This window comes from Thalassophryne amazonica, chromosome 15, assembly GCF_902500255.1.
Source record: "Thalassophryne amazonica chromosome 15, fThaAma1.1, whole genome shotgun sequence".
NCBI lineage: Eukaryota > Metazoa > Chordata > Actinopteri > Batrachoidiformes > Batrachoididae > Thalassophryne > Thalassophryne amazonica.
This window is the reverse complement of record NC_047117.1, coordinates 38,987,389-39,001,644: the sequence shown is the minus strand read 5'-3', so window position 1 is coordinate 39,001,644 and position 14,256 is coordinate 38,987,389. Positions and strand designations below refer to the sequence as shown.

At 42.7% G+C, this 14,256-nt stretch overlaps 1 protein-coding gene across 2 annotated transcripts in view; it reads left to right on the top strand.

Moving 5' to 3' along the window:
• The window catches only part of ugt8 (UDP glycosyltransferase 8), a 105,561-nt gene extending 93,997 nt beyond the window's left edge, over window positions 1–11,564 (top strand). Inside the window, exons 3-5 of one of the 2 annotated variants that reach the window (XM_034187509.1) lie at window positions 2,798–2,874; window positions 6,089–6,308; window positions 10,919–11,564. In XM_034187509.1, the coding sequence (XP_034043400.1) occupies window positions 2,798–2,874; window positions 6,089–6,308; window positions 10,919–11,300 (679 nt within the window). In that variant the 3' untranslated portion in view covers window positions 11,301–11,564. The remainder of the gene's footprint in view (window positions 1–2,797; window positions 2,875–6,088; window positions 6,309–10,918) is intronic. The other variant, XM_034187511.1, reaches the window with a different exon arrangement.
• Window positions 11,565–14,256: the final 2,692 nt, after the last annotated feature.

Here is a 14,256-nt window from a genome sequence, read left to right as displayed (position 1 = left end):
GCTGCTAACAGACGGTGGCAGCAGCAGAGAACGAGTCACTTGGAAGAAAAGTGTTTAATCAGTGAAGTTCCACAAAAACTACACATGAAGGATATATTGTTTTCTTTCCTTTTTTATACGAGAGGCCTTAACTTCAGCTTGTCAGTGAGCCCACGTGACACCGGTAACATCGCGCGCATTTGAAGGAACGCGTCACGTTTCACATAATAAGGGAGGACATTATCTTTAACTTCAGTTGATGAAGTGGTGAAGTGGCAGATATTAATGATCCAGTCCAGGTCTGAGAGTTGGCTGCCCCTCGGAAAAGCCACGTTAATGCGGAACGAATAAAAACTCCGGTGGGACACAGCGGACGAGCCTTGTTTATTGATCGCACCAAAGTCCTGGTTAGTGACTTTAATCAACAAAAAAGGTAAGTCACGATTGATATCTTCAAATGGCTTTGATGAAGTTTAATTTGCGGTATGCTACATTTGTTTTACGAGTGAGAGCATTTTACCGTTTAAATGCCAGTTTCAGGTTTCTCAGTGTGCATGCAAAATTTGACTTGGTCTTTTAAAGAGCACCCCCAGACCCCCCAGAATAAATACTGTGTTTTTAACTTCACAGTTTGAAGTGACTTTTATGTTTCAGAGGGCTTCATACCCATTAAAATTCACCAGAATACACAAAATTTGACTTGCTCTCTTAAAAAAAAATTTCTGAGGGATATCCTCCAGACCCCCCCTCCAGAATCACTACTGTTTTTTCACAGTTTGAAGTGACTTTTGTTTCAGAGGGCTTCATACCCATTACAATTCACCAGAATACACAAAATTTGACTTACCAGTACTCTCTTAAAAAAAATTCTGGGGGAGATCCCCCAGACCCCCCATAATCATTACTGTGTTTTTAACTTCACAGTTTGAAGTGAGTTTTCTTTATTTCAGAGGGCTTCATACCCATTACAATTCACAAGAATATACAAAATTTGACTTGCTCTTATAAAAAATGTTCTGTTTCACTCGGGATCACCACAGCAAATCTGAGGCGGATGTCATATACCGTTCCTGATGCAAATCCGCATTGCATTACATTAAATATGGCAGGGGTGGGATTTGAACTATAGGAACCTTTCACACTGACACCAAGCACACTAACCACTATGTAAACTGTCTTATAAACCGCACATGAAAAAAAGCAGCTAGTGCGATACAGTTATTCGTTTTTATTAGTTTTTATTTTATTTTTCATTGTTCATGTTTATGTTCAATGCAGTGTTATCATGGTATAATGCCATGCTATTATGCCTTGCTCCATGCTCCAGCCCCAGCCCCAGCCTCTCCTCTTATCACTCTTCCTGCCCCTCCCTCCCTGCGGCAGGCCTCGTCCTCTCAAGCTGGCATGGCGGCACGACTTGACAGTTGCAGCGGCTACAAACACACTCACATTACCTCAATTGGGAAACGGACTGTTTCAAGTTTAGTGCACATAAACAATGTCAAATGTATGTGTTGTCCTAATTCTGATGTGTGCCATTGTTACGGTAAACAAGTAATAATTGTAGATCAATTGCTGTTGTATGTGGAATGTGTGTGCGGACATCTCGTTGTTGTAATGACAATGATAATAAAAGCTATCTCTCTATCTATCTTCCTGCACACTGTTGGCTTCATGATACATGTGGATATAACATTGAAAGGCCAGGCAAATAAAGCATGTTCAGGTGCCCTGACATTTTCACAACTTTGATTTGCGCACTTGCACGCACTCTGCTGTGCACGAGAGTAAACTCATCTCAGACTTGTAAACTGTGCACAGCTTCATGCATGTGCGCAAAGAAAATTTTGAAATGTTCAAAATCTCCATCACGCATTAATTACGTGAACTTCATGTGAACATTACGCAAACAATTCAAAAACACTGCGTGTGAGTGCAAGTGATTGCGTCAGCACACCGCATCAGTGCGCAGCTCGTCTGAACGATTATAACGAGATGTTAAATCTCTCATAAACATACGAGGTCTGTTAGAACCTTCGTGCGCATGTGTGAACTTTTTCACGCCTGTCGATTGCATAATTTCCTGGTAAGCAGCCTTTGTGTGAGGTGTGTGTCATGCGCTCTGCGTTTTTTCATTCCAAGGAAAAAGACGGAAGAAAGGCACCAGCTGGAGCTCTCTTCTGTGATTGTGGAACCATTTTAGAGGCATTTTCAACAGCCAACTCTGACAGAAAATGATTAATCCGCTACAAAATAATTATTTTATATACACGGCGTCCAGCTGGGAACACAGCGGGTGGTATCGTCATGACAATGTCATGACAAACATTTCAGCGGACATCTTCTACACATTCAACGCTGAATTCCCAAGTCTCTGAAGTGAGAGATTAGCGCAGTCCTGTTTTTTGCTTTTAGTGGGAAAATGTATCAGTAATAATTCTTGTTTTTTTTCCACACTGCTCTTTATTCATTTTTTAAAGGATGTGAGTTGACTATGTTTGCTCACAGTGCATTGTAAGATGTGGGTACACAGAGAAAAATTACCTACTGTGTAAATGTATGATCTGTTTCAAACAGATCTTTGTGTACCTTGGCAGTGACACATCACGGGGATATGTGTAATGTGATACATGACGATGGATGTAATATCTTGGTGCTCACAGTGTTAATATTTACAAATCTGTTCAGAAGTGGCAAAAGATGTCTGAGTCATGTCCAACTTTTACACCTCCTTCTTGTGTCTTTCTCTTCCATTTTTTTTCAATTTTCCTTCCTCTTTTCATGTCTTCCTTTACTCCATCCTTCAAATCTTCCTTAGATTCTCAGGAGTTCCACCCAGTAACCTTGGCAACAACACGAAACTTGTTGACTGGATGCCACAGAATGACCTACTGGGTGAGTACACTGGGAGGAATCATGTAAAACTTTGACAAACCTTTTTAAACTTTTTTTTTTGCTTGGCATTTGACCCCACAGGATGTGGCTTCCTGTTTTTAGGACTGTGAATTATGTGTAAACAGATAACCTGTTTACACAGTAAATCTTTGTCCTCATCGTGTTGTGTTCCACATCTGAGACAGACATACAGCTGTGGGTTTCTGCTTAACATTGGCAGAAACACATTCTTTAACCCAAACCAAGAGAATGAGGAAGCGGCCTGGACCAGCCACGACACCCACTTCTGTTCCTCGCCTCCTGGAGGCACCACAAGCGGTGTGAGTGGAAAAAGAAGAGGGGCAAGTACAGAGGTATCTGAGCCAGGCTAGCTGCTAGCCCTCAAAAGCCAGCCCTCCCAACCATTGTACTGGCCAACATACACTCCCTGGACAGTAAAATGGGCTACATACGGCTCGTACGGAGTACCCTGAGGAATGTGAGAGACTTGTGTTTTTGTTTTTATGGTGACATAACGACAGCGCCATTCAGCTCGAGTGGCTAGCATGCTATCTAGGGGACGGAGTCCTCATCAAAGAAGGTAAAACAGGAGGGGGGGAGGCGGGGCTCTATGTTTACATCAATAATATCTGGTATCGGGACACTGTTGTGGTTAGCAAGCACTGCTCACTGCTAGTGGAGCTTATGATCATCACGTGCCAGTCGTTCTACCTTCAGAGGGAATTTACGGCTGTTATGATCGCTGTGGTGTGCATTCCCCCAAACTCCAATAATAACAGCAGAAGTGAGGCACTGAATTAACTTTTCAACCACATCAGTGAGCGGCAAACCATCCAACTAGATGCTCTCCTCATCTTGGCCAGGGACTTTAACCACATAAATCCCAAGACTGTGTTTCCAAAACTACAACAATACATAGACTTTGCTACTCAACGAAATAACACTCTGGGTCACGTCTACACCTTCCAGAGGAAAGCTTACAAGGGTTTCCCCTCCCCCTAATCTGTGCCTCAGACCACATCACTGTCATGCTTATACCAGCATACAGACCACTGGTTAAAGTCACCAAACCGGTTTGGAAAGAGGTAAGAGTGTGGCCAGAGAGGTCTGTAGAGGCACTTCAGGACTTTAACACCACAGACTGGGAAGTGTTCAAGCAAGCTGCATCCCACAACTCCACCATCGACCTCTAAGAGTGCACGGACTGTGCTACTGCCTACGTCACCAAATGCATTGATGATCTAACGGCCCTCAAGACATCACTGTTCGAGCCACTCAGAAGCTGTGGCTGACAGGGGCGTACAGGCTTCTGAGGGCTCAGGATGCTGCGTTCAAAGCAGGAGACCAGGTCAGCCTGAGGACAACAGGGGCAATCCTGTCACGTAGCATGAGAGAGGCTAAAAGCCAGTACTCCAGGAGGATAGCCCACCGCTTCAGTGACAGCAAAGATTCACGCAACCTGTGGCGAGGGCTACAATCCCACCACAGACCTGTGACAGCTTCACGTCTCTGCTGAATGAACTGAACAGGTTCTTTGCTCATTTTGAGGCACACAACACCACACCTGCGCAGAAGTCTCCCCCTCCTTCAGGTGAACAGGTGATGATACTGTCTACGGACAGTGTTAGAAAAACACTCGACAGGATCAACGCTCACAAAGCTTCTGGTCCTGACAACATACCTGGCCGTGATCTCAGGGACTGTGCGGGAGAACTAGCAGATGTCTTCACAGACATCTTTAACATCTCCGAGTCAGACGGTTGTCCCGACATGGCTCAAGGCCACCACCATTATCCTGGTTCCAAAGAATTCCTCACCCTCCGGTTTCAGTGACTACCATCCAGTTGCACTCACCCCATCCTCATTAAGTGCTTTGAACTGCTAGTCATGGAGCACATCTAGTCTGCCCCCCCACCCCCCGGACCCCTTCCAGTTAGCATGTCAGTCCAATCGCTCGACCGAGGATGCTATCGCCACCGCCCTCCACCCAGTCCATACACATCTGAACAATAAAGACTAATATGCCAGAATGCTGTTCATTGACTTCAGCTCAGCATTCAACACAATCATTCCCCAACAGCTGATCATCAAACTGAACCAGCTGGGACTGAACACCTCACTGTGCAAGTGGCTGCTGGACTTCCTGACAGGGAGACCACAGTCAGTGCAGGTCAGCAGCAACACATCCAGTGTCATCATCTTGAACACGGTGGCCCCTCAGGGATGTATGCTGAGCCTCTTCACCCTGTTGACCCGTGACTGCACACCACTGCACGACACCAACCTCCTCATCACGTTCATGGATGACACAACTGTGATGGGTCTTATCAGCAACAACTAGACCAACTACAGGAACAAGGTGAACCGCCTGACCTCATGATGTGATCACAATTTCTCCGTGAATGTGGAGAAGATAAAAGAGATTGTTGTGGACTTCTGGAGAACACACACCCAATACCTTGCTCTGACCATCAATGGTGCTGCTGTGGAGAGGGTGAGCAGCACCAAGTTCCTGGGTGTGCAGGTACCTCACTGACCACATTCTGCTGTCTACCGTATTTATATATTCATTTTACATTCTTTGTTTGTTTGTTTTTTTTTTTACTCTATTGTCTGGGAGACTGAGAGTAAAGGAGGTTCAGTTCTCAGTATGTCTGTGTATGCATTGCAGAAATGACAAAGTTGACTTGACAAAAGCGCAATATAAATGCAGTCCATTTATTTACAAGAAATATGACTTCCGCTTCATACGCAAGTGTTGCGGCATGGTTAAACCTCTTTGTATGATCCAACTTCCTCCCACTTCCAAAGACATGCAGGTTAGGTGAATTGGTGACTCTAATAGGTGGGAGGGTGAATGTATGGCCCTCTGGTAGCCTGTCTAGCATGTACCTCGCCTCTTGACCTGGGATAGCCCCCCCCCCGTGATCCTTAATTGGAATAAGGCGCTTTAGAAAATTGATGGGTGAATGTTCCACAGAAATATGTTCACACACACATTTTGAATTACTCCACTGTTAACAGGCCTCCAGTTAAATGCTCACAGCTGTAACATGGGGAGCAGTCCTGAGATCCTGCTGAGTGTGCAGAAGCACATTATGTGAAAATAAAATGAATAACCTGGAGCAATCCAACTCAGCACAAAGTGTCACATCAAAAATGCATTTTGACAATGACGCCTAATGCATGTAATGACAAATTTCCTTTTGTTTAGGTCACAACTACACAAGAGCCTTCCTGAGCCATGGTGGGCTGAACAGCATCTATGAGGCCATGTACCATGGCATTCCGGTGGTCGGTGTGCCTCTGTTTGGAGACCACTATGATACCATGACTCGTGTGGCAGCCAAAGGTATGGGGATCATGATACACTGGAAGACCATGACTGAGGAAGACCTCTACACAGCCCTGACCACTGTGATTAAAGACACCAGGTTAGGTTTTATATTTTTTGCAATACTTTCTCTTTTACTTGTTGTGTATTACTGCCATCTGGTGACCATTTTTGCCATTACTTTTCTGGCCTCACAAAGCTGCATTTCCAGGGTAAATTATGATGCTATTAATTTATTAGTTCTGCTTTCTAAACGATCAGATAACTTAGTAACCATATTAAAGAAAATTCTGATGATTTTATATGTGCATGGAGGATGGAGGCAGATGTGCCACAATAACACTTTATCTTACAGAAGGCAGGGGTGGTGGCCAAGTGGTTATTGCACTTGATTTCAGTGTGGAGTGTTCCCAGATCAAACCCTGCCTCTGCCACATTTCTCCATGTAATGTGGATTGTGTCAGGAAGGGCATCCTGCGTAAAGCTAGTGCCGCATCTACATGCAGATGCACTTTGGATCTGCTGTGGTGACCCCGAGTAAAAACAATGAAGCAGCTGAATGGATTTCCTCTTTTGCAATATATGGACATGACTTTTTTCTGCTAAGCTCAGTATAGCCTGTTGTGTTTATATAAGAAATTCACCAGCATTTCCATCTATATGATGTTAGTATAAAGAACAGGATTTTCACTTCTATTAAAAGACTTGGACACAGTGTCTAAACCGAATGAACAAAGAACCATATGATGAAACTCCACCACGTGTGCTCATACAAAGAGGCAGTGAACCAGGTGAGGTGAAGATAACAGGATGCTCGAGGGGAATCAGTGTTTTTCCTGATGCCTGCATAATTCCAGACAAAGTCTGGAATAATAAATCCAAATAGACAAATAGTCTCAAAGCCTCACTCTACAACTCCATTGTGGGAGCATTTTGGGTTTAAGCCTCATGGGAAGGGGGCTGATGAATGTCAGCGGGCTGCTGCATCGACTTTGAAGTCTTTGATTATTTACATGAGATTTTTGTTTTTGTTTGTTTACAGAACCAGAGAGTTCATTCAGTGTGGGAGAGTGAGCCCCCACCAGAGAACAAATGAATAGCTGCCCCCCCCCCCCCACCACCAACATACATACACACAATTTCAACATCTTTGTGTGTTTCTTTTTAATCTTTTACACGCTAAACATTTGAAATATATTTATTTATTTTTAAGGCTATTTACACATTTTACAGTCTTTGTAAACATTTTAAACATATTTTTAAAGAACTTTCTATTCTTTCACACATTTTATACCCTTTTCAAACATTTTAAACATGTTTTTATAAAACTTTCTATTCTATTTTTACCTTTTGACATATTTTAAACATCATTTTTTAACATTTAAACATCTGTGTCTTTTTAAACATCTTTGACATAACACATTTTAAAATAAATAATATTAATTAACCTTTTATACATATTTAGTCTCTCATCTAGTCTCACTTCTTGTTTAGTGTGAGCAATGAGCAATGCGGGGATGCACTGTGGAGAGGAGCAAACGCAGATCGTCCCCTACTTTCTTCTTGTTTTGGTTGCCCCAAACTGTCTTCTCACTGGTAGTTTTACAAACTAAAAATTTATCTATTTTGCTCCTGGCATGTTAGCTAACAATGTTTTCTTTTTTCTTTTTTCCCCCTTCCTTTTTTGTTGGTTAACAGTGTTGACAGTTATTATTTTGTGCCCCCCACCCCTCGCCAGAAGAACCAACAACCGTGGAAATGTGCGGTGCACCACACAACTTCACCGTGGATCAAACTTTGCCTGTGAAACTTTACAGCTGTGGGTATTGTGAGCAGCAGTATGTCAAGTATAGTGACAACATTTATGTGTTCAGCATGGGATGATCCGTGCCACCTTCATGGGCTTCCACCACTCTGATGAGAGCTGTGTCACTTTTTTGTCAAAGGGAGTGAATTCCTCCACGCTGTCCCTTCCTTTGAAATCCTCCATCTGACCATTTTTTTTTTCCTATTTCAGTGTAGATGTGCTGCTCTAAGCCTCAGCATTTATATAACCTCACACACGTATGCACTCATTTCCTTTTTGTTTCACATTACAGTGAGCTGCATGGGACAAGGATGACCAATTTACAACTGTCATCTTTTCTGCATTCTGCCTCTACAAGTGCTTTAATTTTTACTTGCGACAACACAGAGACAATGACGGACATCATCAGACACAGTACACTCTATACTTATGGCACCGTCAACATGACGCAACCAAACTATTTAAATAAATTTACATATTCAGATGAAGGCGTGGACAGGGAGGAGTTCGGTACTTCTGCATGTGCACTCATTTCCACATAGAATGGTATGTACAAAAGGAACATTCTTGGATCCATGGATCCAGGCTCACTCCACACTCCAACCTGTCCACCATAGCCAAGACCAAAGAGCTGTCTAAGGACACCAGGGACAAAACTGTAGACCTGCACAAGGCTGGGATGGACTACAGGACAACAGGCAAGCAGCTTGGTAGAAGACAACAACTGTTATGATTATTTATTAGAAAGTGGAAGAAACACAAGATGACTGTCAATCTCCCTCGGTCTGGGATTCCATGCAAGATCTCACTTTGCAGGGTAAGGATGATTCTGAGAAAGCTCAGAACTACACAGGAGGACCTGGTCAATGACCTGAAGAGATCTGGGACCACAGTCACAAAGATTACATTAGTAACACATGATGCTGTCATGGTTTAAAATCCTGCAGGGCAGCAAGGTCCCCCTGCTCAAGCCAGCACATGTCCAGGCCTGTTTGAAGTTCACCAGTGACCATCTGGATGATCCAGAGGAGGCATGGAAAATGGTCATGTTGTCAAATGAGACCAGAATAGAGCTTTTTGGAATCAGCTCCACTTACCATGTTTAGAGGATGAGAACAACCCCAAGAAAACCATCCCAACCGTGAAGCATGGGGGTGGAAACATCATACTCTGGGGTGCTCTTCTGCAAAGGGGACAGGACAACTGCACCGTATTGAAGGGAGGATGGATGGGGTCATGTATTGTGAGATTTTGACAAACAACCTCCTTCCCTCAGTAAGAGCATTGAAGATGGGTCATGGCTGTGTCTTCCAGCATGACAATGACCCCGAACACACAGCCAGGGCAACTAAGGAGGGGCTCCGTAAGAAGCATTTCAAGGTCCTGGAGTGGCCTGGCCAGTCTCCAGATCTGAACTCAATAGAAAATCTTTGGAGGGAGCTGAAACTCCAAACCTGAAAGATTTGGAGAAGATCTGTGTGGAGTGGACCAAAATCCCTGCTGTGTGTGCAAACTTGGTCAAGAACTACAGGAAACATTTGACCTCTGTAATTGCAAACAAAGGCTACTGTACCAAATATTAACATTGATTTTCACAGGTGTTGAAATACTTATTTGCGGCAGTAACATACAAATAAATTATTAAAAAAAATCATACATTGTGATTTCCAGATTTTTTTTTTTTAGATTATGTCTCTCACAGTGGACATGCACCTAAGATGAAAATTTCAGACCCCTCCATGATTTCTAAGTGGGAGAACTTGCAAAATCGCAAGGTGTTCAAATACTTATTTTTCTCACTGTACATGAGGCCCCTGATACTGCCTGCTGATCAGTTCTCATCCCAACATAGCATTTATAGCATATCAACATAGCATTATCCAGGTGAGCTACAGTGCCCGTGGCACTATTTTTTTTAAATACAACCAACAGCGCGCGCAACCCACCGGACACCACAGAAGCAGATGTAAACAGGGGTGCCGCTCCCCCCCCCCGCTGTGCGGAGCTGCGCCAACTCTGGCAGCAGGTCCAGAGACTACGCTTGCTGTTTTGATGCGGAGCGCGCCGGCATTTGCGGAAAAATCCACAGCGCCGCAGGGTCTCTGTATACCGCAGCCGCAGAGCTCTGTGGCCATGACTTGGATTCTTTGCGGATCCCACATCCATACCCTTGGAGGCAGTGAGCGAAGGGAGAGTACGCGCATGCGATGCGTGTCTGTTCATACTCTTCTCGCCCAGAAGAAAAAAGAAAGTGTTTACACAGGAGACAAAAGTGAGAAAATGTTAATGCCTGTTTCAGAAAAGTGTATAAAGTGTATAGTGAGTGGTTTTACACGAAGCAGGATTTGCACGAACGCCAGAGCAAATCAAGCACCAGTGGAAGACGTGCGTCGCTGTTTAGATGGGGATATTCCAAATGATACCAATGACCATGTATACAGGAGTAACTCTGTCTGCTTAAGCATGTAAACGGGTTATTCCCAATGACTCAGAAACCGGAATATTGACCTTAACCCGAATATTAATGGCATGTAAACGTAGTCACAGTTTAAAAGGAAAATACAAACACACTGCTTCACTTTAAATGTGGTATAAGTCAGTTTCAGATGATCAGCACTGACCTGCTTTCTCTTAAAAACCTGCTGTTATCAGAAATGGATGTACTATAATGTCAAATAACATCCCTGACCAAAGGACATTGCTTTAATGCGTTTCCTCATTCCATATCTCGTGTTTTTTTTTTTCCCAACATGCGATCCTTTGTCACAGTTTAGAGTTTTGAGATCCAACCTCTGTCTTTGTGTCCTCCCATATATCACTGTTGTGTCTGTGTACTGCTCGTAAACATTTGTCTCCTTGTCTCCTTTCATCCATTGAACTATCATTTGTTTGGACCTCTCTAGGTATCGTCAACAAGCACAACTTCTCTCCACTATTCATAAAGACCAGCCAGGCCATCCTGTGACCAGAGCTGTCTACTGGATCAGCTACATCCTTCGTCACAAAGGCGCCATGCACCTGCGCTCTGCCGTATACGATGTGTCCATGTACCAGTACTTTCTGTTGGATGTGATTTTCACTGTTGCGGCTATGTTGGCTCTGTCTGCTTTTGGAATCTCCTGGATGGGACGGTTGCTGAGGGCAAAGGTCGGGCACCACAGCAGCCGAGACGGTACCACCAGGGATGATGGTGCCATGGCAAACGGACATTGTCACAGCAACAGCATGGGCAATGGAAAACACAAAGGCAATGGCTGCTTGAGAAAGGAGAAGAAGTTGAATTAACCTTTTGAGTGGCCAAGAGAGAAGAAAGAGTCAGGTGGTGTGGTTTTATAACAGAGAAGAATATGTTGAGAGTCAAATGAGTCTGTGGGAGGAGTTACATCATATTGCCTGGGGACAGAGCAAAGCTTCAGGTGCTCAAAACCTCTGTGTATGTGTGTGTGCGTGTGTCAAGGTGAATTTAATAAAACCTCTAACAGCAGCTGAAGCAATAAAATACCAAAAAGGAATGTCACTGAGGACAGAACCCAGGAAAGATGCAGTGGAGGGATTGTTTCTACTTGTGTTTCTTCTCTCCTGTATGTTTTTTGTTGTCTTCCTGTCAGTGGAAGGATGCTGAAGAGGGGAAACCCTAAGCGCCAACCCCTCATCCTCGAACAAAACAACAGGTGACCTTTGAAATATTTACAATTTAATAATTTTAACTGTAAATGTTGTTTCAATACTGGTAAACTGTAAATAGAGGACAAATCTGTTTATTACTGTAAAAAAGAATTGTCATGATGGATCATTTTATCCTGTCTTATTTTTAATTTATTTCATGTATCATTGTTAGGACACTGTGATGGTATCTGTACACTCCAAATACTTAGCAGATATCTGTAGAAATCCTCCTGAAAATTGGTAAAACACCTTTAAATAGTGAAGAGTAGCATGCGTGTGTGTGTGTGTGTGTGTGTGTGTGTGTGTGTGTGTGTGTGTGAGTGCACGTCTGAACTTTCCAGAGTTTTATCATTGTGTCTTTTTCAGCCAACATTTTGACTTGTTGCAGTCAGAACAGCGCGTCACTTGTGACTGATAATGTGTCTGTTGACTTCAGGTGTATCAGGAGTCATCAATGATGCGATTTCCACAATTCCAGGGAACTGACACATGAAATGCTGTTTTTATCACAGTATTTAATTACACCTGTGCTTTTTTTGGCAGTGACATGTCGCAGTGTCTGCTGTGAAATGGCTTACATAGAACCACCCCATCTCCAAACTGGTCAGGAAGGCAGAATAGTGAAACTGTCTCCTTTTCATACTGTAGTGTGCCGGCACTTTGCTGAGCAGCATCCCTGCTGTCTTTTAGCTCGAGACTCGGTGTCTGTGTCCTCAGTGTGAAAGTGCAGCTCACACACTGACTGTCGGTGTAACTGTCACAGCCAGGGATGACGTGGATGAGCAGGCTCACAAATGACCTCACCCTGTCATGTGATCTGGGATAAATACTATTGATTCAGTTACTTGCTTCGTCACCTCCACATCATTGGTCTGTATTTGTAATCTACTTACTATTAAATGGTAACAAATTATAAAATTCCACTGCCATTTTTAATTCTTTGTCTTTCAATCCTATATGATTTATTTCTTGATAACATTTTATGTGAGTAATGCTCACTTTAAAATGCATTTTTGAGGTCCATTCCTCTGGGCTCAGTTTTGCTATTCAGGTTCATGTCCACGAGGCTCACGTTAACTTAAATTCTGAATAGTTCATATTGTTTATCTGTTCACTTATAATGAAATATTTGTGTAAGGCCTATACTTGATTTTCTGATGTGTAAGCGTACTTGGTGGTGTTTCAGTGCTAACGTGTTTTCGATTGTTGGACAGCTTTTACATGGTGTGGAAGAACTAAGAAGACTGATTAACTTTGAATTCACTTTGTGACAGCATCTTTGTGTTTGCTTTTAGTTGTTTTTAATCATCATTTTACTCTTGCTTCTCTGCCAGCCACATGTGACAGGTCAATGTATTCTCTTGGCACACTTTGTATGATATCATATGCAAAGTATAGTGTGATACTTTAATTGCAAAATGCATGTTGCACTTGTGTGGAAATTCGTAGGAAACACCAATGAAGGAAAGCTTATAAGCTTATAATAATAACTAAAAGAGAAATTTCCAGGCTTTTTGGGGGGGGGGGGGGGGCTCTGCCACCTTGTTTGTGGTGACATCATCCCTGGCTGGTGAATGTGGGTTATTTTGCAATTTTTGTGCAAATTTTTGAGAATAATCTGGACAGCTGCTTCACAGAACAAAGTGAAACGGTGACTAGTAACTGGAAAAACCATAACTAAATAAATTTTTAATTCTGACATATATATCTATATATATCAGACATATATCAAGTCCATAGATATTTCTCAGGAATACATTTTTTGAATTTTGCCTCTGTATACCATCCCAATGGAAATCAAATAAAATGATAGAGATCTTTTCCTTCAGTGTTGTCATGGGCATCTTTGGCGCTTGCCTCACTCATCTTCCTCTGCGGTCACTCAGCTTTTGACAAGTACCTGCTCCAGACAGATTTACTATAGAGTAATCATACTGTTTACTGAAGTCCAAGACATATACAGTGACTTGGTAATCTTCATGTATCCATTGCCTGAATTGTTAAAATAAAACACACTGGCTGTAAAAGTGATTGCTTATATTCACAATTAAGAGGTTTGTTGAAAAAAGTGGGGACTGTGTAAAAATGGCTGCAATGGTTAATGTGGAATTTGAATTAAAGCTGAGAGGCTACACAAGCACATGTGGCTTATTTTATTTCAACTGCATTGTGGTAGTGTACAGAGGAAAAAATTACAAAATTGTCACTGCCCAAATACTTATGGACCTGGCTGTATTGTATGCCGTGAAAGCGTGCACAAAATAAATTTCTAAATAGCTTTACAAAAAAAGTAGCGAAGAATACAGTGTGGTTCTGGCACTGGTTCTAATTACACCTGTACTTTTTTGGCAGTTAAGTCCTGTCAGTGTAACTAAAGAGTGGTGCAGGTACTATGTTCTGTGCAACTTATATTTTAGAAAAGCTCAAGCTTATGTACTTATAATGTACAGGAATTGTCATTTTCTTTCATCTGAGCTGCTGCAGCCTTTGCCTTGAAGAGACAAAACTGAGTTATAAAGAAGACCACCTGGTTGAAGAGTGGCTTTGGCCATCACTGTTGTAGTGTAATTGTGAG